The sequence below is a fragment of the Panthera pardus genome, unplaced genomic scaffold (assembly GCF_024362965.1).
Source record: "Panthera pardus isolate Hobbes unplaced genomic scaffold, ASM2436296v1 HiC_scaffold_6, whole genome shotgun sequence".
NCBI classification, from domain to species: domain Eukaryota; kingdom Metazoa; phylum Chordata; class Mammalia; order Carnivora; family Felidae; genus Panthera; species Panthera pardus.
In genome coordinates this window covers 74,048,297-74,075,830 of record NW_026526991.1, presented here as the reverse complement: position 1 = coordinate 74,075,830, position 27,534 = coordinate 74,048,297, and the positions used below count along the sequence as shown (strand labels likewise).

At 37.1% G+C, this 27,534-nt stretch overlaps 1 protein-coding gene across 1 annotated transcript in view; it reads right to left on the bottom strand.

The window, feature by feature from the left end:
- Nucleotides 1-27,534, bottom strand: part of SLC2A13 (solute carrier family 2 member 13) — a 378,633-nt gene that overhangs the window by 139,841 nt on the left and 211,258 nt on the right. Inside the window, exon 5 of the mRNA XM_019452458.2 lies at nucleotides 1,043-1,206. Within this exon, the coding sequence (XP_019308003.1) occupies nucleotides 1,043-1,206 (164 nt within the window). The remainder of the gene's footprint in view (nucleotides 1-1,042; nucleotides 1,207-27,534) is intronic.

Below are 27,534 nucleotides of genomic sequence, written 5' to 3'. Positions count from 1 at the left end.
CAACTTACATGACAGACTCAAGTCCTCCCACTGGTTAGGCAAGAACAGAGGGTAGAAGCATTCCACTCTTCCTTCTGGAGGCAGGGATGGCAGAGACTACAAGTTCCTAATAACTGAGGTTGCAGCTCAGAATGTATTTTCTCATTAAAATCTGGGATGAGTGCCTGAAGCAGTGCTATTAGATCAGTGTTTAAAGGTATAATTTGGTTAAAATAGAAGTTAGCTCATGCTGGCCTGGAAACTTCACATTTTAATGAAAAAATCTTTTCTTACTCTAATAAACTTATAAAGGAGTTACTGGAGGACAGATAATTGATAATTAGCAATCTGTATGTATGAAAAAAATAAGAAAAGTATATGATACAACAAGAGAAGACATTGGCAAAGATGGGTCTCATCCTGTCAAATGAAACAGGCTTTGTGTTAACAAAGAAATAAATAATGAAATGTACAGAATTCAAAGACAAAAGATACTTGAAATGAGAAAGGCTTTGTCTTATTTAGGTGTTACAGAAAACACACTTAACCAACCAGAATTTACCTTAGAATTTGAGCCTGATTCAAACACAAAAAGTCTGCCCCTGCTTTGTGAAGAAATTATATGGTTCTAACACTATATTGCTGAAAGAGCTTTGGAAAAAAAAAAAAAAAAAACCAAAAACCTCCAAATTTACTTCCATATTATACCAAACTTAAAAATAAAACATGTTTAAAAGGGAGTTTATGAATATCAAATTGTTCAAAGAAGAACAAAAAAGCACCATTATTCTTTTCACTTTTGTACCTTTGAGCAGAACTCAAAAATAACAGCAGCAGAATGTTACCCCTGTAGACTCAAATTGTTCTTACAATTCAAGTTTCTAGTCACATTCTAGTTACATATCATAATATTAAGTTCTTTAAAAAAAACTTTTTGTGTAAAAAACTCTATCATTTGGCTATGAGAACAAGATCATAAGTAGCATTGGTATTGTATTTTGGAAGGTGAACTTGCCATCATTAGAGAAAAGTTTGTAATTGAATTCTTCATCCAGTCACCTACCTGCTAAGCTCCCAAAGGTAAGCTTCCTGCGGCCCACTTTCTCAACAAGCCAGACTCCCACGAGTGTGAAAATGAAATTTGTGAAGGCTGTAACTGAAGCCAGCCATATCGCAAGTCTATCATCTTCAACACCAGACATCTGCAGAATGGTTGCACTGTAGTACCTGTGAGGAAAGAATGAAACAATTGTTGCTGATAGTTATTCAAAGAAACAATTATTCACATAGAAAAATATAGTAGATCTAAAAAAGACCATTAAGAGCTATAGTAATACCATCAAGTTAACATGGGAATCCATGCAAAGTGTTTAAAGGATCATAGGACAGAGATTCTGCTAAGATAAATTTATCTTGAACTTTGTATAATCAAGAAAAGATACTCAAGCAAGAGGACAGAGGGTGGGACACCTGGGTGGCTTAGTCAGTTAAGTGTCTGACTCTTGATTTTGGCTCGTTATGATTTCATGGTCATGGGATCGAGCCCTGCATCAGGCTCAGAGCTGAGTATGGAGTCTTCTCTCTCTCCCTCTCCTTCTGCCCCTCCCCTGCTTGCACACATCCAGGTATGCATGCATGCACTCTCTCTCTCTCTAAAAATAAATAAAAAAAATTTAAAAAAAGGACAGAGAGTTGAAGGCTTTAAAAGTGAAATATACTCCAAAACTAGGGGCAGTGGCAACTGGTAGCTTCATTATGACTAAAATGCTAATCAAGGATAACTCGAAGTCCATGGAATGAATTAGAAGTCATCATACATTATAAACTTATGTACTTAAAAAGGATAGACTTGTTGCATATAATACGTCAAGTGTGATATAATGGCAGAATTCTGGTAGAGGAATATCCTTAAAGACACAAGAAGTAAGAATGTGTCAATTTATTTGGCATTTTGTAAGGAGATGAGACACTGACATGACATACATGAGAATGGTTTTGTGGTTCCTAGAAAAGTATAATCTTTGGTGAGGGAAGTCTCTAGCACGATCTACATGATTAGGCTCTATAGACTAATTTTATTCTAAATGAATTTACTGGAGACTAGCTCTAATAAGCCATAATGCACAATAGGAGATACCTCTGGTACATTTAAAGAAGTCAGGTTTTTTATATTCCTTTTCTGATGAAAGTATCAGTAGTTAAATCAGAAGATTACTTTAAAGCTATCCTAAAGGGGAGCCTGGGTGGCTCAGTTGGTTACGTGTCCGACTTCGGCTCAGGTCACGATCTCACGGTCTGTGAGTTCGAGCCCTGTGTTGGGCTCTGTGCTGACAGCCCAGAGCCTGGAGCCTGCTTCAGATTCTGTGTCTTCGCCTCTCTCTGCCCCTCCCCTGCTCATGCTCTGTCTCTCTCTGTCTCAAAAATAAATCAAAACATTAAAAAAAATTAAAAAAATAAAGCTATCCTTAAAACAAAGGAAGCAAAATATTCCTGGTGAATCACCTATGAAAAGTGACAGAATTCAAATCTTTACCCAAACCAGATAGTGGGTATCCAAGCTAGATATTTCTACAATTACAACCTACAGTTTCCAGATATTTATCAACAGTTTCATAGTATTTCAAAAATACAATCTGTTTTAAATACATTTATGTTTCAATGATTTATCAATGGTTTGCTTCTACTATTTTCTCAAGTTAATGATGATATTCTTATGTAAAACATTAACAATGCAGACTCATTCATCTTAATAAAAATTTTCATTTTTAAAAGTAGTAAACCGAACTTATAAGTTATTATGCAACATGAAGGATGTGTTTTGCTGATCACACTAAAAATTATGCCAACCATTTTAAGATTTTGAGTTCTGACAGCAGTTGTAAAAAAGAGATATTCCCAGTGGAATTACTTCCACCATCATGAAAATTGTGAACATTTTGCAGTCACAGTGTAAAGTGATAATAAAAGTTATGAAAATAACTCATTCCATCTGAATACTGTTTCACAGTTTCCAAGTTCTACCATATACATTCTCATTTTCGTAAAGACTTGTGCAGCAAGGTCAGACCTATGTAAAACCGCTGAGAAATTAACATCAATAACAAATCTAGAAAGGCAGAAAATAGAAGCACTGAGAGAAAATTCAAGTATTTAAAGTCAAAGAATTTGATACTTGCTATGCTATTCTATTACATTTCAGAGTCGTCTTGATATTTAAAAAATAAAAACAAATATATCACACAAAATAATTCTTGAAAACAGACCCATGAAAAGAACAACAGATTATTTTGATGTTTTCATTTTGATACAATAAAATCCATGAAATTCCAAACATTAAAAAGGGAAATGGCATCAAACAAAGTAAACTGGTCAGTGTCAAAATTTTACTTACAATGAAAATGTTCCCTAGGTATGTAAGAAAATTTCTTTTACAATACTTAACTTTTAGAGGCAGAATGTAACCAAATAGTGGCCTGGAAATCAGAAACCTCCCTTTAAAATGGAATCTTGTGGTAGATTGGCCAGGTCAGGAAACATGATCATTTGTTCTTTTAATGTTTATGAGTATCTACTGTATAAGCTACGTGAGTTACTAAAATCCCACAAATATATTATTGAGACCCACTTGCTACCTTCAAGAAACTCACAGAATGAAACAGAATAAAATTGAAATAAATTTAATATCACAAAAAATTTTAGTCACAATGTGGCATAAAGGATAGACCAAACAATTTTATTTGATGTGGTATGTTCTTTGATTTTCCAGGGAATTTAATGTTTGAGTTGAGTCTCAGGGAATTCATAGGGGACTGCCAGCAGGTGTGAACATCTGGGAGGACACTGGTGGTAGAGGAAATGAAATGTACAAAGAAGAAAAGTGCAAAGCACATTGCTGGACTCACAGAACGTCATTACCTTACCTTGGCTAACACAAGGTACACAAGAAGGAGAAGTATGACATAGGCTACAGAAGAGTCTATTGTCACAGGGCCTTGACTGCCAGCCCACATGTGTGGGTTTTTTTTTCTCTAGACAATGGAAAATCATAAAATGGGCTTTAAAGAGAAATAACACAATTAGATCTGTTCTATGGAAAGCTCACTCCAATGACAGCCATGTAGGCAGACTGGAGGCTGAATGAAACAAAGGTATATTGTTTTGAAGTGTATTTTAGGTCATTACACCGGGAACAGGCACCTGTAGATTGCTGTGACAGCAGGGTGCTGAAATTCATGGATGGCCTTTTATCTCCTTGTCAACAAGCACTGTAACTTCAGCACACACTAGATCTTTTTCTGGATGGAAGTACCTCAAGTTTTATCTTCGTTCTTCCTTTCTTGGAACATGGGTAAATGTATTAGTTTTTACTGTTGCCATAACAAGCAACTACAAGGTTAGTAGCTTTAATGAACAGCAATGTATTATCTAACAGTTCTGTAGGTCAGAAATCTGATGTGAGTTTCACTGGGTGTCAGGAGGCATTCTTTTTTGGAAGCTCAAGGGAAAACAGGTTTCTTTGTCTTTCCCAGGCTTTAGAAGTCTCCATGTTTGTAGTCTCCTGGGGTCCCCTCCTCAATCTCAAAACCAGCAAAAATGGTCAAGTGCCTCTCATATCACTTCACTCTGATGTCCTCTTCTATATTTAAGGACCTTTGTGAATAAACTGGGGCAGCTCTGATAACCCAGGATAATCTCTGGGTTTAAGGTAAAATGACAAACAGATTTGATTCAATCTGCAACCTAATCTCCCTTGTTACATGTATTGTAACATATTCATAGGTTGTGGGGATTAGGATAGGCGCTTTGGTTGTAGGGGGAGGGCATTATTCTGCCTATCCAGTAAAAATGTTATCAAGCAGTAAAATAAGCAAAAGGCCAACAGAAGGAAAAGACAAGGACATTCACTTAAAGGGCAATCAGCTTCAGAAAAATTCAGGCAATAACTATATTCTCTTTCATAAGGCAGGGGATGACATATTTAGGGCAGAATAATTCATGAGCCTAGTTTTTTAGTCAGCTCATGGTGAAAAGATACACTGAATTTACATTTTAAAGTGTGTGAATTCCAATGTTTTTGGAAATGATGCTATCGGCCAACCATTTATAGAATGGACTACCACTGTATTTGCAACCTTCTAAGCCTTTATGTAGTAGTCTGAATGTTCAAGGGACTGGGTATTTGTTTAAAAGCTGCACAAAGCATAAGAGAGTCTTCTTCATAAAAGAACAATATGAACAACTGAAAAAAGGCTTTCTTTCCTTTTTAGACTAAAGTAGGGATGCCTTCCTTCTCTTTTCAAAATCATTTTATAGTATCTATCAGAGGGCCTATCATCTTTTTCAAAGACTCCCTGGGCAACCTTTGGTCATCTCACACATGCCAGCTCTTCCCCAGAGTGAAGCTGAAAGGCCTGAGGGCAGTGGGCTCTCAGAGAAGACCAGCTTCACAACTCTGTGTGGACATTTAAGAACACAATGGCCAGACTATATGTGCATTGCTATGTCAGAGATTATTCGAGATCCAGCTTCCAGTTCTGAATCTTTAATCTGAATAAAACAAAACAGCTCTAGAAAACATCTAGGCTTTGATAATGGCAATCTATCCTAATGATGATGTTAAACTACCAATAAAATGAATATGTGTATTTTACATGCTTAGCAATATATATATGTATATATATACATATATATATTACTTTCCTTTGTTCTATATTTGAACAAAGCATTTCCTAGTCATTTCTGAAAAAGGTATTTTTTTTTAACTCCTTGAAGCCATACCTGTCTTTTTCACTATTGCCAGGACAACAGATTTAACTTAAACACAAGAAGTAGGTACTCACTAGTTGTTGAATTTATTGAATTTATCTACCACCAACCTTCAAAAGGGAATTGAGGATATTCGTAATAAAAATCACATGATAGGGCCACTAAAACAAAAAGACTAGTAAGACAGGTAGAAGATGAAGATGATTATATAAAAACTTTGGCCACATAATAACTACAAGTTAGCTCTAAAATGCCTGGCTGCCAAAAAAAATAGTAAATGATAATTTTAACGGTCTGACAAAACAAAATGTATAGGTTCATAATAAAGACAAACTTTTTCTGGTATAAAACTGTAAAGACTTCAACTTCCTGAACAGATATGGACTATATTTTTCTAATGTATTCTAGCAATGCTGCAGATAGCTTCCAAATTCAGTTTTCTACGAACTTTGTCTTATTCAACAATCTTGTGGGTTACTTTCATACTTGGTATAAAGACCAAGTTAAGTGAGAAGATGAGAACTTATAGAGCATAGCTGACTGACTATAAGCCCTAAAAGATTCCCATTATCCAAGTTAAATTGTTTGTCTCTTTTAGTTCCTATTATCATAAATACATTTATTTGTATCATATGGTAAGGTACACTGACTACAGAATTTTAAATGTCATTCTAATAAAAGATGGTTTTTTAAGTGAAAAAATTGTATTTTCCCACTTTTGTTTATTTTGTTTATACAATCAAAAGCATGGATAACTATGAAAAACACATCAATAGATTTAAGAAAAAATGTTTCACCCAAATACGAAAATCTTAAAAATTATTTAAAAAATGACTAAGTTCTTTGGGGACCTTGATGGATAGTTCGGTTGAGTGTCCAGCTCTTGATTTCAGCTCAGGTCATGATCTCATGGTTTGTGAGATTGAACCCTGTGCTGGGCTCAGTGCTGACAGTGCAGAGCCTGCTTGAGATTCTCTCTCTCCCTCTCTCTCTGCCCCTCCCTGGCTCACGCTTTCTCCCCGCCTCTCTCAAAACAAACTTTAAAAAAAAAAAATGATTAAGATGTTTAAACCAATTTTATGTATTTTAAACAGTAAAAAAAAAATTGCTTTCTGCATTATTAGGTGCAAGCTGTAATGCAAAATATATAAGTTAGAAAGGCAGAAATTAGGATTTCATGTATATCATGCATATATTTTGAGCTAACACACTACTTATACTAGGTTTAAATCAAAAAATAATCCAAATATAGTAATCCTCAGAAAGCATCATTATTAATCACATTTATTATTTTACAAAACAATTTTCATAATTTAAATGATTTCATTAGTGTTTGGTGAAGAACAAATTAAAATGTGTCAAAGGAAATTAAAAGAGATTCTACAGACCTTCAGTGTTCCCAGTGTGACCTCCTCTCCACCTCAGAGACCAGTCCCTTTAACCTGGCTTCAAACCTCTGGAAACCTCAAGAGAGATGTCCTCATGTCTCACCCACCCAACTCAGCCAGATCACTGACCTTGCTCTAAGCTAAGCAACACTAAGAACAATGATAGAAGCTCTCTAATTTGACTTGCAATTCACCAACTTGCCAGATTAACCTGTTAATTCTTTCCATAAAACATATGCCCACAGGAAAATGAACATTTGGGACTTCATACAGGCTTGCATCTCCCATCTGTTGAACTGTATGTATATTAAATCAGGTGTTTCTCCCCCCTCCCCATCCTGTTTATGCTCATCATTATAGTTATGTAATCAAATAACACAAAAAGCAATAGAACATAAGATGATGAAAAAAAGCCTGCATTAAAGACAAAACTATATGCTTTGGAAAGGGTGAATAAAGGTGACTTATTAAAACAAAACAAAAACCCAAAAACTGTATGGGCCACACAACTGTGAACAAATGGGGATAAAATGTTAAAGTCTGGAAGATTTTGCCCTTTGGTTTCTTCTCAAGTATCTTTCAGTTCTTGTTCTATTTGAAAGAAACTAAAGCTGGAATTCACAGATGATAATATTGAGTGTGATTTATGCAAGAAAAACAATGTGGAAGTTCAAGCAGTGGATATAAATAATTACTGTACAACTAAAAATAAAATACTGAAGATATATATGCATCATTTCTTTGATTAAGAAATGATACTATCCTTGAAGCTTGTATCTGATGTCAGCACTGGACTGTAGAACTTGTTGCTGATCTTGACCTTGTATCCAAGTTCACCGTTCCCTTGGTATATGTTTAATACGATTCAAACCCTTAGTACGCGCGGCTCAGTCACTTTGTGGCTGAGGTTGAGACCATGTTGGTAGAAGAGAAATCCATTGGTTTGAGAATCTTTCAGACCATGATATTCTCGATCTGTGCAGGGTACCAATGTCTAAGAGCTGCCTATTCCAGGATTTCTCTAGAGGCTGGCAAGAGTCCTGAACCAGTTGTCATTTCTGTCTTGCCGGTCTGACAGGGTTGGGAAGGTCCGAGCCTTGGGACCTTTCTTTGATTAACTGTCTTTCTCAGTTAACCAATCAAGTGCCGACCCTAATCACATCAGAAACAAGGGCTTTCACCCTGTTCCATCATGTCTCACATAGCTGCTCATTTTAGCATCGTGCAAGAGTCCAAGACTTTCAGGTCACCTGTTTCCACCTGGTCATTTACTTCCACACTAACCTGTACATTCACTCATTTACTCAATCTTCCTCTCATCCCCTCTCCCTGTGCCCTGTGAACTAGGGGGATCACTTTTTACAGCTTGTTTTGTCTCACTCCTATATACTGGAGGAGGCCTGAGGAGCTGAAGAGGATAAGGGGAAAGAAGTGAGCTCAACTATCCTCTAACCTTCCTTCTTTAATGCCACCTACTTTGCTGGTCACTCCTCATTCAATGGTGACTCCCGCGCCTGCCTGACAGTTTTCTTCTCCACTTCTACTCTGTGTTGTGATTCTTCGTGAGAATAGCCTTGACGAGGACCATCCAGATATTGAGTTTCCTAACAGCTCCACTTCTGAAATCCTTCAAGTATCCTAGTCTCTGACCAGCACTCCTCACCCTCATGGCTCACTTGAATTTTTCCACTTTCATGGAAGAATTTCATGTATATACATTGAGCCGTATATACACTTTCCTCTTTTTAGTTATCCATCATCACCCATTTCTGCCATTTTCCCATAACTGTACATACTGCCTCCATCCGTTTCGATTTCCCAATCCCCAGTGCTTCCCAGGTACTGATGTGCTACAGAATCACCTGATGGACCTGTAAAAACAGACTGCTGGGCCCCACTCTGAGTTTCTGATTCAGCAGGTCTAGGACTGAGAAGCTGCATTTTCACTAAGATCCCAGGCAATGTTGACACTGCCTTGAAAATATACTTTCCCAAATCATTATTACAGTCATGTTCTTTTCACCATTCTCAAATTCTCTGGCTTGACCCCCCTTTGTCATATTCATGCCATAAATGCCAACTCTGCCCACTTATACCCAGTTACTCTTCCACTCTGCATTTACACCTAGCAGCTGAAAGACAAACACACAAATTGCACTCACCTGGAAACCCCTAAGACACACAGGCAACAGCTCTGCAGGAGACAACCATAGTACCTCCTTTCCTTCTACTGTCCCAATCTATCCAGCCTCAGGTGACATCTTGCCTAATATTCACTGAGAAACTGTGAGCAATCAGGGAGCTACTCCCTTATTTCGCCACCGTCAAATCTACCAACCTACCTGATCAATTCTACAATAATTTGTTATTAATCTTCTGCTTTTCCTCAGCAATTTGTCAGCACTTCTCTTACAATGCACAACGTTCCTTCTGCTATGCGACTTACTTAAATGCACATTTTATTTCCTCTATTAGACTAAAAACTCCCCAAAGAACAGTTTGCATGTGATTTACACCTCTGCAACTGCCAAAGCAGGCTTATGGCTATTTCCTTTGAGACACTGATTAAGTGCTTATTTAAACGAGTGAATGGATGGAGTGGCCTTTTATTGCCTTTTTTTTTTTGCTTTAAGATTTATATTGAGATATAATTCATAAAAATCACAATCTTTTAAAAGTATATAGTTCAGTGGCTTTTAGTATATCTACAACTAAATTTTAATCTTTTAAATAATTATAATAATTCATGTTCATAATAAAGTATTTTATAAATCCAGAGGGTTTAAAGAAATAAAAAAAAAGTCCTTGGGGTAAGGTGAGGGGAAGGTTAGAAGATTGCGCCTTGAATGGTTTAGTTTCAACATATTCCTCCCCAGCATGCTTTCCTGATTCAGCTACAATCCTTCCTACCTTAGTGGCCAGTACTGAGTTCCTATGTACCCTCATGACTAGGGAAGAGAATATTAAAAATGGACTGTATGTGATTTATGAGCTTTTTCAACTCAAACATTGATACAAACTAGTCTTTCCATCACTTCTTATCTCCAAATTGTGCTCATCTAACACCTCATTAAAGGAACAAGAGGAGAGAAGGTAATGGTCTACTTAACATTCCTCTCAGGAGGCTTAAGAGTCTGAATGAGAAAAAAGGGCAGGCCATAGCATTTACTTTATGAAAAACACTGCTCTTGGCACTATCAAAAAGGAACAAAACAGTACTTTAACTTTTTTTTTTTTAACATTTATTCATTTTTGACGGACACAGAGAGAGAGAGAGAGAGAGAGAGAGAGAGAGAGCACAAGCAGGGGTGGGGCAGAGAGAGGAGAAGACACAGAATCTGAAGCAGGTCCCAGGTTCTGGGCTGTCAGCACAGAGTCCAACACGGGGCTTGAACCCACAAACCGCGAGATCATGACCTGAGCTGAAGCCGGACGCTTAACTGACTGAGCCACCCACGTGCCCCAAAACAGTACTTTATCTTAAGCTGCAGTGGATTCCAAGGTTTGTAAGTAAAAGTTTGCAAGAACTTTTAATCTACATAAAAGCAACATTTTAGAGCATGGCCACACAAAACTGTGATTATGCAAAGATCTGTAGTTTTATGCACATTATTTATAACTCTGAATCTCTGTGGAATAAAGACTGGGAAAACAGACCAAGAGCATATAAGATGAAGTGAAAAGCAAGATGCAAAATTATTTAGAGGCTAGAAAGTCAACTATTGAAAAATTATAGAAAAGTAAGACAAATGGATACACCAAAATGTTAACATATACTATTATCAGGGGGTGAGATTTTAGGTGCCTTTTCTTCCTTATATGTTTCCAATTTTCTATAATAAGCATTTGTGACTTACAAGTTTTGTTTAGGGGCACCTGGGTGGCTCAGTCAGTTAAGCGTCCAACTTCGACTTGGGTCATGATCTCGCAGTCTGTGGGTTCAAGCCCCACGGCGGGCTCTGTGCTGACAGTTCAGAGCCTGGAGCCTGCTTTGGATTTCTGTGTCTTCCTCTCTCTCTGCCCCTCCTCTGCTCACACTCTGTCTCTTTCTCTCTCTCTCAAAAATAAATAAACACTAAGAGAAAAAAATAATAAAAGTTTTGTTTAAGGTGTTAAATTTTAGTACACTGAATATGTCATATATTGTATTCAGGCACCATAAACCTCCAGTTCTGTGAGCTAAATTCAATACTATTAAGTAAAATAAACATGAAATAATAATCACGAGCAACTAATATATCTGTGTTTTTCTTTAGAAAAAGACGGTTTTTTTTGGTGCCAAACTTAGTATTTTCTTAAATGAAATAATCCATGCCTTTTATTTCTTGGTGCTCAAAACACTACAACTAATACACTGCTTGCTAATAAATACCTGGTTTACTTTCTCAATTAAAAAAATATTTAGGGGTACCTGGGTAGCTCAGTGGGTTAAGCGTCCGACTCTTGATTTTAGTTTAGGTCATGATTTCACAGTTTATGAGTTCGAGTTGTGAGTTCTAGCCCCGTATGGGGCTCTGTACTGACAGTAGGAAGCCTCTTTGGGATTCTCTGTCTCCCGCTCTCTCTGTCCCCCTCCCCCTGCTCACTCACTCTCTCTCAAAATAAATAAACTTAAAACCATATATTTAGACACGATAATAGTAATATGTATTTTAATGGAAAAATTAGTATATACTGGCCAAATATCTCAATTATATGCAATTAAAATACATTCATTTGGGGCCTATGTGCCAGATGCAGTAGGAGATAAAAAGACAAATAATATCTGGGACTGTCTAGGGAGAGTGGGGTGTCTACCTGCACTGAAGGAGACCACCATCCACAAAAAAATTACACCTCAATGAGCCAAGTTCTATGAGACTAGTAAGAGTAAAGTGCTACTGGAACATCAAGACAGTGATTAAGTCCACTTAACAGTCTCAACAGTATATCAGTGATTCCAACTGACTATATCACTACTGCTCATATTCCAGAATTGAAAAAAATACAAAGGTGCAAGCACTTTAGGCTGCTAGTTACACAGGGTTTAGTCAGGGAGAGTATTTAAAACCAGCCCAAGGATCAGGCACAAAAAGAATTGGAAAGGACTTGAGGGACTGTAAGTTAACATCAGGATGACAAATACCTGCTCGGTTCACTGACTAGAAAAACTGTAGTGGCAGAGATGGAGGTTATGGCCAGGAAGGAAACTCTAGATTTCGATTTCATAGGAGATGGCAATGATTTGTGACTATATTCAGGGTCTGCCTTTGATGCAGGGGATCCATGATAGTGGAAAAGGAGCTCCATCCACTGGCACGCATGAGGACAAGAGAGCACAGCGAAGGAAGGATGCCATAAAAGTCAACAGAATCGCTCAGGTTTCACACAGACTGATCATACTTGAATTTCCCAAATATGCTCATTCTCTGACTCTCTAAAATGATGATTTCATCTCCTGAAGCAAAGAGGGGGCTTGCAGAACAAGAATAAGCAGGGAAATAGAATGCTACCCTGGGCAAGGTGCCAAAGTAACCCACTTGATTGCATCATCTAGAGATAAGAAGTATAAAGATAATTCTTTTTGCCCTGTCTCCCGTGATAGATGAAGAAATTGTATGGCATTACTTAACTGTTGTAGATATCAAAACCAATACTAATGAGTTTAGATTATTATAACTAACTTACTATGAAATGGTAGATTAATATGGATGGGTATTACATTACCACCAAAGCACCCAGAAAGGAATTCTCTCTGGTCTTAGTAAGGAGGAATTCTTTTGCTTCTCTGAGGCAACTGATTAGTTTTTTTCTTAGGGATGCTGTGACTCATGTAACATGACATGTCTGCCTTTTTTCACTGGCTGCAAAAACTTTAGGAGCAACAGGATTCTCAAACTTTAGTATGACTAAGAATCATTCGGAGACTGTAACAAATGCAATACTCCCACGTATCCATGCCCTTTGCTCGCCCCTACCCACTCAGCCCCATCCAGCCACCCCTAGCCAGGGCTCTGAGTCAGTTCAAGAGATACTAATGTAAGGGGTGCTGTGACCACTTTCAAAAAGGCTTTGTGACCTAGTTCATATAGACACTACTAGATTCAAGTTCCTTGTGCCTGAGTCATCTTATCTTTTCCTACTTTGTTCTGTTTCTTGTATCACTAACTTAAAAAAAAATGCTTTTTAAAGTTTGAAAGAGAAAGAGAGCACAGTGTGTGGGGGGAGGGCAGGGGGAGGGGAGGGGAGGGGAGGGGACAGAGAGAGAGGGAGAGGGAGAGGGAGAGGGAGAGGGAGAGAGAGGGAGAGAGAGAGAGAGAGAGAGGGAGAGAGAGAGAGAGAGAGAGAGAGAGAGAATATGAATATCCCAAGCTGGTTCCAAACTGTCAGTGCAGAGCCCCATGTGGGGCTCGAACCCACAAACTGTGAGATCATGACCCAAGCAGATGTCAAGAGTTGAACGCTAAACTGACTGAGCCACCCAGGTGCCCCCATTAAATCACTAACCTTAAAGCGTATTGTATCTATTTCCTCTCTATATGTTTAATTAAGCCCTCAAACTGTTTCTGGAGAAGGAAGGGTTGAAGTGAATAAAGACTTTCGAAAGAGTATGAATACATCTTATTTTTCCTTTTTCAAATGTCTGGGAAAGAAAGCTGATCAATTTTTTAACAGTAGAGGAACAAGTTGAGCTGTTAACAGCCTTGAGCAAAAAAGACTGCAAAGAGAAGCCTGCCACACCAATGTATTATTAATAGTAAATTAGGCTGCTGACTTGATGCAGGCACATGGACAGCACCATGTTCTTTGATGTTCAAACGGAAACCCCTAAAAACTACCCTTGGTTCATTTCAAGCGCATGCATGCAACACCAGGACATACTTGCTCAATTTTCAGTGTAACTGCAGGACCTTTCACACATGACAAAAAAAGAAATTCTATGTGTACACGTGATGTATGACTTCAAGAAGGAAAGCAATTACCAATGAGTCCACATACATTTGTTGAGGGAGTACTACATGAAAGACACTCATGTTAATTCTCAGCTACTACAAAGAAGCATTGAATTATCTTGCTAATTGTGAAAAACCAGGAGAATTAGGAAATATTTTGAGTTAAATGTTTTTGTTTGAATTGGCTGCATTGTCTTAATTCTCTATTGTCCTTTATGTGTGTAGAATTATATATCTAAAATACCCCTTTCACTTTTTGTTTCTTACGAGGAAAACCAAAGGCTGCTTTATAAGAAAATACAGGATAGAAAAACAAGGGTAATGGCTAAAATTTATTGAGTGTGTGAAACTCAATTTGAGAGTTGGAAGTGACGGCAGAACTCTGTACTGATGGAAGAGGAATGTAGAAATACCATCTGTAGAGTAATTACTATATGCTAAGAGGTGTCCATATACACTTTGCTCATATTAATCATTACAAACACCTTATGAAAATGAAAACTTGGTAAAAGTTAATGCTAAGCATTTTTAGAGTATAATTAACTCAGCATAAAAGCTCTACATTTCATTCTCACACATACTCAGGATCCCAAATAAACCATTACAGAAATTCCTACGCAGTTATTCCGTTTGCATACAGGGCAAAACATCAACCCTTACTCAACACTTACCACTTCACATTTCTTCCCCTAAATAAATTACATAAAAAAGTATTTTCATTCTCTATAGCTAAAGTCCTTTGTCTAGTATAGCACTTTTGCAGCTAAATAACTTGTCACTAAGAGTGAAATTCCCAAAATATAAAAATCATAAAATTGCATTTAGTTAGGAAGAAACCTCCAGAGGTGGCCTGACAGAAGGGCAGTCGGCCTGTTAAAAAAGAAATCTCAGAAGTGTGGTGTCCCTTAAGGGGATACAGAGCACTAACCTGACTCATAGGCTCAAAGCCAACTAAACTCTCCTCTCTACGGAGAGCTCTAGAATCGATTAAAATAAACTTAAAGAGCAGACTTACAGGGGAATATAAATAACAAAAAGAGCATCTTTACAAATTGTTGTAGGGCTTCCTGGGTGTAATGTGAAACTGCGCTCCATATGTAGAGAGCAGGAGAGTCAACAGACAGAGGCAGACCATTCCAAATTGGTAGGTGGCTGTTTTAGTGAACATGGGAACTTACGGGGCCTGTCTTGGGTGGCTGCCAGATGACTGGTTTTCCACACGTGCCCACCGCAATCTTGAAAACTTATACAGAGGCCTTAACTGGGTTCAGTCATGTACCCAGTCCAGACAGCCTCAATACCACATTTCTATCTCAAGAGTGTATCCTTGGGGCAGCTTCTGAGAGTGGGAAAGGCAAGCAGAATGCACATTCTAAGCACCGGGGAGCGGGTGGAGAGCCTCCAGGTGCCAGTGTCCAGCTCCTGGGTCCAAGGACCGTCACATCTTGATGACCTCCTCCCACAGTAGAAGGTGGGGGTGCTGGTCTGGCATACCCCACCCCTCCTCCATCTCATGCCTGACCGTGCTGCCTCCCCCAGGCAACATGTATAGTGCTCAGGGACTGGTCAAATTCTTAAAGCTGCAGCCACATCAACATCTAGGGATCAGGCCATAAATGAAGAGGAAGAACTCCCCGTATAAGTTCCTATTAAATATCTGTCTTTATGGCCTTAAAATTCTGCTGCTCCTGTGGTCCTGGTCATGGAATGGGCACCTAATGGAAATACCTTTCTATAGTGAGCCCACTCATTTGTCTGACAAAGAAATCAATCCAACTCTTGAGTGTGTGGGCTGCCCTTCTCTAGCTCATCATGATTGCCATGCTGGGCATTCCAACTCCTGTAAGGGGACTGAAAAGCCCTAAAATAGTACATTATGGAAGAACAAGCTCGGACTAATATTCTTAATTCATCTAATATTACCAATATTGATCCTGAGACCTGGACTGTGGCACACACTATCAACAACATGAGGCTTGGGTATTCTTTTTCAGTCAAACTGCTGACTAAAATGATCCTAAAAATACCACTAGTGGAGTTATGGATGGCTACACTCTGACTTGGGATGGGTTTATGTGGCTTATCCTGGGTTATGGACATTTGAGCACCTGGGCAACCCTATGATGGGAATGGAAAAACCACTCTAAACAGAACCAACCCAGTTATACCAGGAATATACGATGGATATCACTGCAGCTATGTAGTCATTCTGTCCTATTTTCTCATTAGAGAAATTTCAGTGTTTCAATGACACTGACCCATCTTGCCACCCAGGTATTTACTGGATGGCCCCAAATGGGACCCATTGCCATGTGGCACCAATCTCTGGTCATGGCTTCCACCTGGGTGGCTGGGCCACTGCATTATGGGTTTTCCCTGCACAGGGGAGAATTTGCCTCATGGTAACAACTACCGATCACCCTCTCCTCAAGGTGAGATGGGCACATTTTGTATTCCACTGGTACAATTATTTGGCCACTGTCTTTGTCCCCTTCACTGGCCTTTTGGATATTATAGCACACATAGAAGCCATTATGTTTATCCACCAAGCCTTAAATGATAGCTAACAAATCCTATCCTTATTGAACACTGAAATTTCTTTAATGAGAAAAGCTGTCTTCCAAAATAGGGTGGCCTCAGACATTATTACTGCCTTGCAAGGAGGCACTCGTGTGTGCCATTATCCAAAAAGAATGTTCTGTGCTCACTCCTGGTAAGCCTGCCAATGTGTCATCTTTATTAAATCACATGAGGATACAAATGAATGCCCTAATCTGATCCCCAGCCTAGGGAACTTAATAAATCAATGTTTTGGATCATGGGGCTCTTGCTAGAAAACATCACTGATTTGGGGAATTACCGTCCTAACCTATGCTTTCACTTGCACGAGCCCATATTGTCACTGTGGTGTCTACCTCCAATGCAGACAGAAAGCATAGAATAAGCACCTCCATGCTAATGAAACCCCTTGCTGACCACTCAGGGCATACTGAGAAGGAGTGGGGTATGTGAGGTTGTAAGAGCGGGTCACAAAGGCTGGAGTGTTGGATGAGGTCACCAAGAAAACAATAGCTGAGGCCCTGGTTACTTATCCCAGTTTCCTCAGAAAATAACCTATGATTCTGTTGAGAAGCCCATTGTTATGTTTGAAACTAAATCTTTTTATTTTTTTTTATTTCTAGAAGTTCTTTCTACTTGGCAAGGAAGACACAGAAGTTTAGAAGAAGACACACTCATTTAGAAAGGAAAGAGCATATATTTGGAGCCAAGAAATAGTATTTATTCTTGTCCCTGAAAGAGGCCCTTCTGTTGCTCCTTCCCCTTACTGATTAAATAAGGCAGAAGCTGGAAGGCAGTGGTGTGAAAAGATGGGTGATCAACAACTCTATTCCTTCTAACTTCAGGAACCTCCCCAAACTAGTTTGCTCCTCTTTGTACTCTATATTCGTGCCCCACTCACAGTCTTGTGACGGAATGCTTAGAAATTCTATTGGCCTGATCTGGCCGGTATCCAGTGATGAACTGATTGGGTTGATTTAGCAAAAACCCCTGGAGTACCCATGTTGTTTTGGGGAAGTCACAGAGCCATCCAGCCCAGCTGCCTCAAAGCCCAAGTGCTGCTGCTTGTCCAATTCATGGGAGAAAATGCTTATGTATTTAACCATTCTAGTTTTTTGTTTTGTTTTGTTTTGTTTTTTACTTAAAACATATGGCTTACTAAGGTACTTGTAATTCGTGAAGATGTGCAAAACTTACCCTGTTTTTGGATATTTCCCCTTTCCCAGACAGCACAGAATTGCTAGAGGACATGGAACTAACTGTTGGAGATCATTCTTTGCTCACACTTAGGATGATGTTTACAGAACATCCCAGCAAAGAAGTTAGTCATCATAGAGAGCCTCTTGAAGGTACAGTATTTTTTTTTCTATTTAGAATTCCTGGAATCAAAATTTTATGATACTAATAACTGATGAGACTTAAATTTAAATCCAGACTCATACAGTTCTGATCTGTTTCTATCTAAAAAAAAAAAAAAATTAAAATTATTCCAGGATTTCCAATAACCATAAATACTGACATTTTTTTTCTAAATAGTTTAAAATGTTTACTTTTCAAAAGCACAAATAGGGATTAATTAAAATGAAAACTGAATAACATAACTTAGCTGTGATACTCTGGTTTTCGAAGTATGTACAAACATACACCAGATGAAGGGAGTGCTCCTATTTTTGCTAAAAGCAAACCAGATGTCTGCGCATGTTATCATACCAACACTTCATTCTAAAGTGCTAAAAAGGCCTATTCTCCTTTCTGTGGATCATTTATATATCACCAATTCGAAACCAAATTTGAATTCTCAATCTCATATCTGTTGCTAAATTTTTCATTATGTATTTCTAAATTATTGCTTTATTCTCTCAGGATGTTATAAATTTCTCTCAGCATTTCATGTGTTTGCATTGAGTTTTACATTAAATGAGAAATCCTAAGGTACAATAACACAAGTATGCACAGTCTTACACTCTAACAAGTTACTCTATATTTTTAAATTATTCCAGTGTGAATCTATGCAGGGTACTCATACACTACTGTCCTCTTGAAGTGAGGCAGAGTTTATGCTTTAGTGGTGTACGGCATTTTATTTTGTCTAAAACCTCATTTGTTCTTATTCCACATGTTACAAAAACCCCATATGATTATTTCAGCTGAGAAATAAGGATAATTCTTCATATCTTTATCAACTTCCACTTCCCACTTTTTTCTGGCCAACGTATTGTGTTTCTACATAGTACATTCACTTAAAATTGTTCAGGTGAGGAGGAACTCTACAATCTGTAAAATAACCCCAGTCATTAAGTAATAAACGTGTCACTCTTTTGTTTATAACTTATTTTAAGAAAGCATGCAAAAACTTCTATATTTTTTCAGCCCTACTGCCTCTTCAGTTAATGAATTATAGGAGCAATGAAAATATGTTGCTTCACGAGTTCTGTAGTGAGGATAAAGACAAGAACTTGGAAATAATAGGTATCATCTTCTACAGGCCTATTTTACCACCAAAACTCCTTAAGAGTATGTATTAGAGCAATTCTACATATTAGAACCTCAGAGAGGTTAAGAACTTGCCTGAAGTTAGTGGTAGGGATGGGCTCAGATCAGGGCTCATTCCTTAAATCACATGACTGACTAAATCTATACGGGCTAGACATTTACCTACAGCCTTTCTAGATATTCAGTTGAGAACACCTCTCTCCTTTACTGTGAAATGACCATTTTTATAAGTGGTCTAATCAAAATCACTAACAGTCTATGGTTCTGGGTTTGTTTTGCTTTTAGTAAGTTTGTAGATACCATAGGAGGAGAATAATCCTTATCTTGGGAAATCTGTTTATCTCAATAATGAATATGGGTTTGCTAGTAGGATTGCTCAAGTCTGCTAATTCATGTACATTAATTCTACTGTCCTGTGGAAAAGAGGTAAATTATTAGATATTAGGTAAATTCTGTCCTCAAAAGTTTGCAAATCACCAAAGAGCACGCACCGTATTACAGTTTAGATTCCACTTGTACTCCACATAGTATGTGATTTATACTATAAGTAATAAAAAGAGCCTGAACTGACAGAAGGCCATGGTTACACTTCTGTAATTAATAAGGCTGTCTCTTACCAGTGTCTATTTCATTAATCTGCATGTTTTGCAGCAGGTTGGCAAGGCCACCATTATTCAGCCTTTCATTTGTTTGAGTCGCAGGGACAGATATGCTGGCTCACGCATGTCTTTACTTCCCAAAGAGACCTACAAAACAATTTGGCTTGGCTACAGGACCCATGATTGTACCACACTGTAGCAGATTTCACTGGATGAGCCCTGGACTACATATGACTTTATCACTGACTTGATCTATAGTACTGTTGAGACTTAAACTTCTGTAAAGAGAAAGACAACTTTTTTTTTCTATTGCTGTCTTAATTTTTATTTTCATTACTTTCTTGTTTTTACTGACAAATTTACTTGTTTACTGACATTAAACAATAAACTTATTTCTCATGAATCTGCCTTTCACCTCCACCACAGAAAACAGAAATTTATAAATGTAAATATTATCCTGGGAAATTAATACTGACCTAATTTTCTTTAAAAACACACAAGTAATATATTTGTCCCAAACTGGTGACAGAAAAGCTCTCTCCAAAGGAGGAGATAAAAATTTCTCTTCAAATGAGGATACAGACATATGATGAAAAGCAGAGGGGTAAAATCATCCAAAGTCATAGAGCAACAATGTCATATTAGCAAAGAAAAAGGAATGCAAATTCTGGCATTTACACAGATAGTTTACCAAACCTCAAAATCAAAATATAAAATTTAAAAATTTAATCAGATTTTAATTTTGATACTACAATCTGATTCAAGTTACTGTAAATTCAATTAAGACATGTCCATATTACTGAGATGAAAACCACAATAATGCAGTCTTTGCATGTCTTCTACTGAGAAAGACAGTCCACAAATAGTAAATGAGAGGAACCAATGACAGTTATCAAGAATAAGAATGCAAAACCATATTGTCATTTAAATTAGGTTGTCCAATTTTCGAGAAAAATGTTTAGTGTAATTTTAAGTGGATAGTTTTTTTTCCAATAATTTATTTTATCTATGTCTATTTTATAGAATATAATACATTTTTTTGAAATTTTCCCCACTCTTTCTAAGAAAAAGAAAATGTAAGTTTAACTTAAATGAAGTCAGATTTCAACATGAAAAACTGAACTTTTGTGTAATAAACTAATATGTGCTTTTTGGGGAGTGAAGAGTGTTTGTCCGGAAAGAATCCTAGACTTGGTTTTAAATACTTCATTTTCAAGTCATTTATTAAATAAGTTGTAAAGAAATATATTTTCTGCAATTTATTAAAGCCCCCAAAGTATCTTCAGATTCTGTTCATAATTTGAAATTTCAATTTTTAAACTCACAATATGGAACTGAAAAGTAAACCTATTCTTTTTCTTAAACAATAAATTAGTTTTTACAACTAACGTGTTAGTAGGGAGTAACATAAATGTTGAAAAAATTGTGAAATGTACAATATTTCAGATGTAAAATATTTCAAATGTCAATATATTTTTAAACATTTTAGTAAGTTTGGAAGACCATTAGTACATTATAGTAAATATTTAGTACATTTCAATAAATGTTTTTGCAAGCAAGTAGTAAACACAGCCCTATCAGCATTCTAGCTATATATTAGGTCTTTGCAAACACTAGCAACTCTTTTTTTTTTTAATTTTTTTTTTAACGTTTATTTATTTTTGAGACAGAGAGAGACAGAGCATGAATGGGGGAGGGTCAGAGAGAGGGAGACACAGAATCTGAAACAGGCTCCGGGCTCTGAGCTGTCAGCACAGGGGCCCGATGCGGGGCTCGAACTCACGGACAGCGAGATCGTGACCTGAGCCGAAGTCGGTGCTCAACCGACTGAGCCACCCAGGCACCCCAACACTAGCAACTCTTAATAACTAAACTGAAAATGAAGGACTGAAAGTCTTGAAGTATCCGCAGTTGTTACCGGTGAAAAAAATATGGTCATACTTTCTTCTATTTTAATTCACCAAATACTGGTTATCCACATGTTGAATCTGATTAACAGAACATTCACAAATGTGATGAATAAAAGTAGATGACAGCAGTAATATTTTTGGTTGAGTTTTTTCTCTGATCCATAATCAATATTCAGATAAGTAAGCTACTAAACCTTTAAGGAAAAGATGTGCTTGATGTAAGAAAAGAATTTCAAGAAAGGATAAAATTAACCTTCAAGTCTACAAAAATAATTAGTCCTGCTGAGATGATTTAGCCTGGATATTGGAGTGGCTAAACCCAGACCATATTTGAGACTGATTAAACATTCTCACACTGAAGTGATTAATGAGGATAATAAAATTAAACGGATTTTTTAGGCTATCTCAAATGTACACATTTTATTTATTTACTTTTTAATATTTACTTGAGACAGTGCAAGCATGCACAAGCAGGGGGTGGGGAGGGGCAGAGAAAGAGAGAGAAACAGGATCCTAAATAGGCTCAGAGCCCAAGGCAGGGCTCGAACCCATGAACCGTGAGTTCATGACCTGGGCCAAAATCAAGAGCCTGATGCTCAACTGACTGAACCACCCAGGTACCCTTCATATGTACACCTTTTTAAGTGAGGGCAAAAAACTAAAGCAGACCTCAATAATCATTAAGTTCAAGGTGAATCTAACAGGCTAGCTCGACTCATCGGAGAATGCTGGCCTTGGGTGGAAAGAAAAAGCAGGAGTAAAGCAGATGTAGAGAGTAGGGAATAATGCCACAAGAATAGGAGAAGGAAAGGAAGAAAAAAGGGAGAGAGGAAAGGAGACAAAAGAAAAGAAATGGAGATGAAGCCACAGGGTACTAACAAGAACTGCCCTAACTACTGCCACAAGGGAAGCTGGTGAGCAGACCCCACCAGGTCAGCACTTAAGAAGTATCTCAGACCCTGACCTAAGTCCTGCAGGAAGGAGGAGGCACAACCACCAGGAGCAGAATGCTAAGTAACAGGCAAGAAGTCAACCACCCCTGGATGTACCTCAGGATGTGACCAAACTGCAGAAGTTACCTTTCAAAGAAAGCTGTAGTTTCTAGAAGGAGGAAACAATGTTCAGTGGGGTTTAAATATACCCCAATTTTTCTCAGAAATTAAGACATCAAGTTAACTAACTGAAATTAAAAAAAATTAAAAAAAAAGACTTCCAGTATTTTATAGTATATCCTAGTAAAACATCTTGCCATCATATTTATTGCAATTTTTCACAAAGCTTATATATGCTTTTACTGAGAAACAAATGATTTTGCCAATAGTGAGCTAAAAATATTTACAGTATTTATAGTTATAGTAATCAAGTTACATGCATGGGAAAAACTTGTCCTTTTCTCATTTACTGGAATATCAACTTGTGAGAGTTAAAATGTGTGGAAGAGGTACGGAAATGTAATGGTATGTCCTCACTTTTCTAATATTTACCACCAAGATGGAGGTGCAGTAGAAAAACAAACAAAACGGAAAAAACAAAAAAAAAAAAAACCAACAAAACCTCACATACATACTCAAGAAGAGACAGACAAGCTCTAACCCTTCATTCAGTGTTTACTGTCCTTAGGGCAAGCCACTGATACTAATAGTTATTTCTTCATCAGTATTCCTGTGAATTAAGAGACCTCTGGAGTAAGAGACGTATTGTGCCTTTTGAACAGCCTTTCTGAGATTCAATCTTTCCATCCATTAAAAAAGAAGATGGTGACAATTGATATTTGTATGACTAGCAGATGTTAGAAGAGATCAAAAACTACAGAAGTCCATGGTTATGCTGCTACCAGCCGCCACAGCCTATCTGGAATGTAAACCCTAATGCAGCTTCCGATTTCACAATCTCTTCTAACAGACAGCTGTTGTAACAATTCTCAACTGCCTGCTGCACGTTATGTAGTAAGAGATGCAGCAATTACATCGCTGTATGTAGTAGGGTGGAAATGTTTTAAAGTTTCTACAAGGAATTGTTGCTGGACTACAACTTTTAGTTCAAGAGTCAGGCAGCACTGTCCAACAGAACCGTGTGTGACGACAGAAATCTTTTGTCTCTGCTGTGTCCATTATGAGAGCTGGAAAGGTAGCAAGTCCTAGTGAGAAACTGAATTTTAAATTTTATTTAATTTCAATAACTTTTTATTTGAATAGTCACATGGTCAGCGGTTACTCTACTGACAGCACAAAGTTAGAGAATCTGTAATTAATGGTCCAAATGAAGTAGTATCTCCAATTTAGAAAAATTAGAAAATACAAGATTTTTTTTAAATCACTTTCTCCTCCTTCAGCTATCATTACTTACATTTTTGTTATATTCTTCCAGATTTTTTTCTGATATACTAAATATATTCATAAATTTAAAAATGTAAGCATGCATACATGAACTAAATACATACAAATACATTATATTAGACATTTTTAAGACAGATCTACAAAATCCTATGGCTGTTAAGAATTATCTACATTAATACAATAAACCCTTGATAGACTTCAGTCATTATTATTAATGGCTGCTCAGTATAACACTATACCATGGTGGGATTATTAAATAGTCCATCACCGTTGGGAATTGAGGTTTTTGTTCCTATTTTTATTCTTATAAAAAACCCTGCAGTGAACATGTTTGTACATCTATTTGTTCCATTTGTAGGAATATTCCTTTAGGATAAATTTCTAGAATTGGATTTGATGGGTCAAATGTCTCTTTTTTCAGACTGTGGAAGACTATTATCGAATTGCTACACAGAAAAGAACCCGTGAAAAGACAAAACTCTTTTGAAAATATAAGAGAAACCTTACTACCCCGATACCCAAATCATTAGGGAAAAGAGATGATGGTGAGGACGATGATACAGTGCTGATGATTGGATTACAAAGATCTCACAATTACCCTAAAAAATCCTTCAGCTTACCCTCAAATTACAGTAAACAGTACTTATGTGTCCGTTTGGAGGCAGACATACTACATTCTGCCACTCAAGAGCTCCATGGTAGCTAGGCTTTTTTTCCATCACTGAACAGATTACGATTCTCCAGTTAAATACTAGGGAAACTGGCTGGTTTGTCTACAGGGCTATTTTACACATAAAATATGTATCTTTAAATTAAGGAATCACACTCAAGTCAGCATTATATTCACACTATGAGATACACCGGGAATTGAGACCTCACGAAAAAACAGCAGACTGCAATTTCCCACTTTACTGCTCAGTCTAGGGCATATGTGCATGGAATGGAACCACAGTCACCCACACTATTTATATCTCTCTGGATTGTTCTCTCTTTCAGCATAAACAAATTAAATGTGCAAATGGGGTTACTTTATAGGATACTTAACAGGTTCTATATTTTTGTATAGAACATGAAAGATGGAAAAAAAAAGGGAGAAAGAAAAGAACTGAAGAGTGAAAAAATGTGTGTATGCACATGGGAGAGTTATTTTTAAACCTGAAATGTGTCTCCTCTCTCCCTGCCAATGTGCAGTATTATTTCAATGTTCTGTTCATACTGCTTGTAATAAAAAGTGGTTCATCCCCAGGAGGCACCATGGAAGATCCATGTTGTTTTTAGGTTCTGCCAGGTGTACTTAAAATCACAAATGAGAAGGAATATTCCTTTTCTTTACCCAAGTGAAATCTAGAAGAAGGTATGTCTAAAGTAGGCTCAACATTTTACTGAGGTTAGCATTTTCCTGCATTGCCTTGGAACTGCTGTACCCTATTTGAGTCATCTTCATTTACCTTATTGGCTAATAGGAAGAAAAAGAGACAATGGGATTTAAATATAATGGGATATAAATGACAGTTAAATATTCATATCACTTATATAGTTTTAGTTATCTACTGTGAGTGAGGTAAATGCCACAGCAGCTTCATGTCCAAACTCAAAAGAAATAAGTAAATGGGAAATGAATTCTCTTAAGAATTCAGTGCCTTACTCTGCATCTTATTCCCTATTGTATTTCATATAAAAGGTCGACCACATTCCAAGAAACATTTGTTCATAAAAAGCTCATTTCCTTTCAAGGCGATGGAAAGTTAAATTACTGTGCTTATGAGACAAGTCAATAAGGGGAAGAGACAGAATTAAAAGGCCACAGGAATACAGTAATAATTTCGAGTCCAATTAACAAAGCCAGATAGAAAACTAAGGTGAAAAATCTAAATTGATCTGATAGGCATGGGCTCAATTACTTACAGAAAGTTTGAACAGTATTTGGAAACTGTGATATTTATCTCATTAATTAAGGTATAGAACTTAACTGAAATACAAGAAGATTCCAGAAGTGGGCACTAAACTATGTGATCAGTCCTTTAATCAAAATACTGTAAAAGATAGATGAGCTATTTGGGGCAGAATTTCTCTGAAAGCAACAAATACTGAAAACAAAGCTATAAAATTCACCAGGTGTGCCAGTGATTTTTAGTTTGATATACCTACATATTGTAAAATACTGTTAACACATCTATCACCTCACATAGTTACAACTCTGTGTGTGTATGTGTGTGTGCGTGTGTATGTGTGTGGTGAGAACTTTTAAGACCTACTCTCAGCAAATTTCAAATACACAATACAGTATTTACCTAAGTGTTAACTATGGTTACCATGTTATTATATGCTGTATATAACTGGAAGTTTGTACCCTTTGACCACCTTCACCCATTTCCCTCACCCTTGGCAACCACCAATCCACCCTGCTTCTATGAATTTGGTTTCTTTTAGATTCCACACATAACTGAGATCATAAAGTATTTGTCTTTCTCTGTGTTATTTCACTTAGCATAATACCCTTAAAGGTCATTCATGTTGATGTAAATGACAGGCTGTTTCCATGTCTTGGCTATTGTAAACAATGTTGCAATGAACATTAAAGTGCACATATCTCTTCCAGATAATGATTACATTTCCTTTGGAAATATGTCCAGAAGAGGAAATGCGAGATAAGGTAGTTCTATTTTTAATTTTTTGAGGAAACGCCATACTGTTTCCATAGTGGTTGTACTAATTTACATTCCCACCAAGCACATATAAGGATTTCCTTTACTCTATACATCCTCACCAGCACTTATCTTGTCTTTTTGATAGTAACCATTCTACCAAGTGTGAAGTGATCATCTCATTGTGGTTTTGATTTGCATTTCCCTGATAATGAATGATGTTGAGCACCCCTTCATGCTCCTGTTGGCCATTTGTATATCTTCTTGGGAAATGTGTCTACTCAGGTCCTTTGCCAATTTTTATACCACATTATTATTATTTTTATTTTTGCTTTGAAGTTGTAGTTCTTTATATATTTTAGATATTAACACTTTATCAGATATATGGTTTGAAAGGCTGCCTTTTCATTTTGCTGATTGTTTCTTTTCAGCTGATTGGAACTTTTCAGTTTGATGTAGTCCCACTTGTTTCTTTTTGCTTTTATTGTTATGCTTCTGGTGTCATATCCATAAAATCATTGTCAATACCAATGTCAAAGATACCAATGTTTTCTTCTAGGAGTTTTATGGTTTCAGGTCTAACACTTAAGTCTTCAATCTGCCCTGAGGTGATTTTGGTGAGTGTTGTAAGGTATGGGTCCACTTTCATTATTTTGCATGTGAATATCCAATTTTCTAGCAGCACTCATTGAAGAGACTATCTTTTCTCCATTAAGTATTCCAGGCTCCCTTGTCAAACATTCATTGACTGTATATGTATGGGTTTTTTTCCTGGGCTCTTGATTCTGTTTTATTTGTCTATGTGTCTGTTTTTTTTTTTTTTTTTTTTTTTTTTTTTATGTGTCTGTTTTTAATGCCAGTAACATACTATTTTATTAATATACTTTGAAATCAGGAGGTGTGATACCTCCAGCTTTGTTTGCTTTC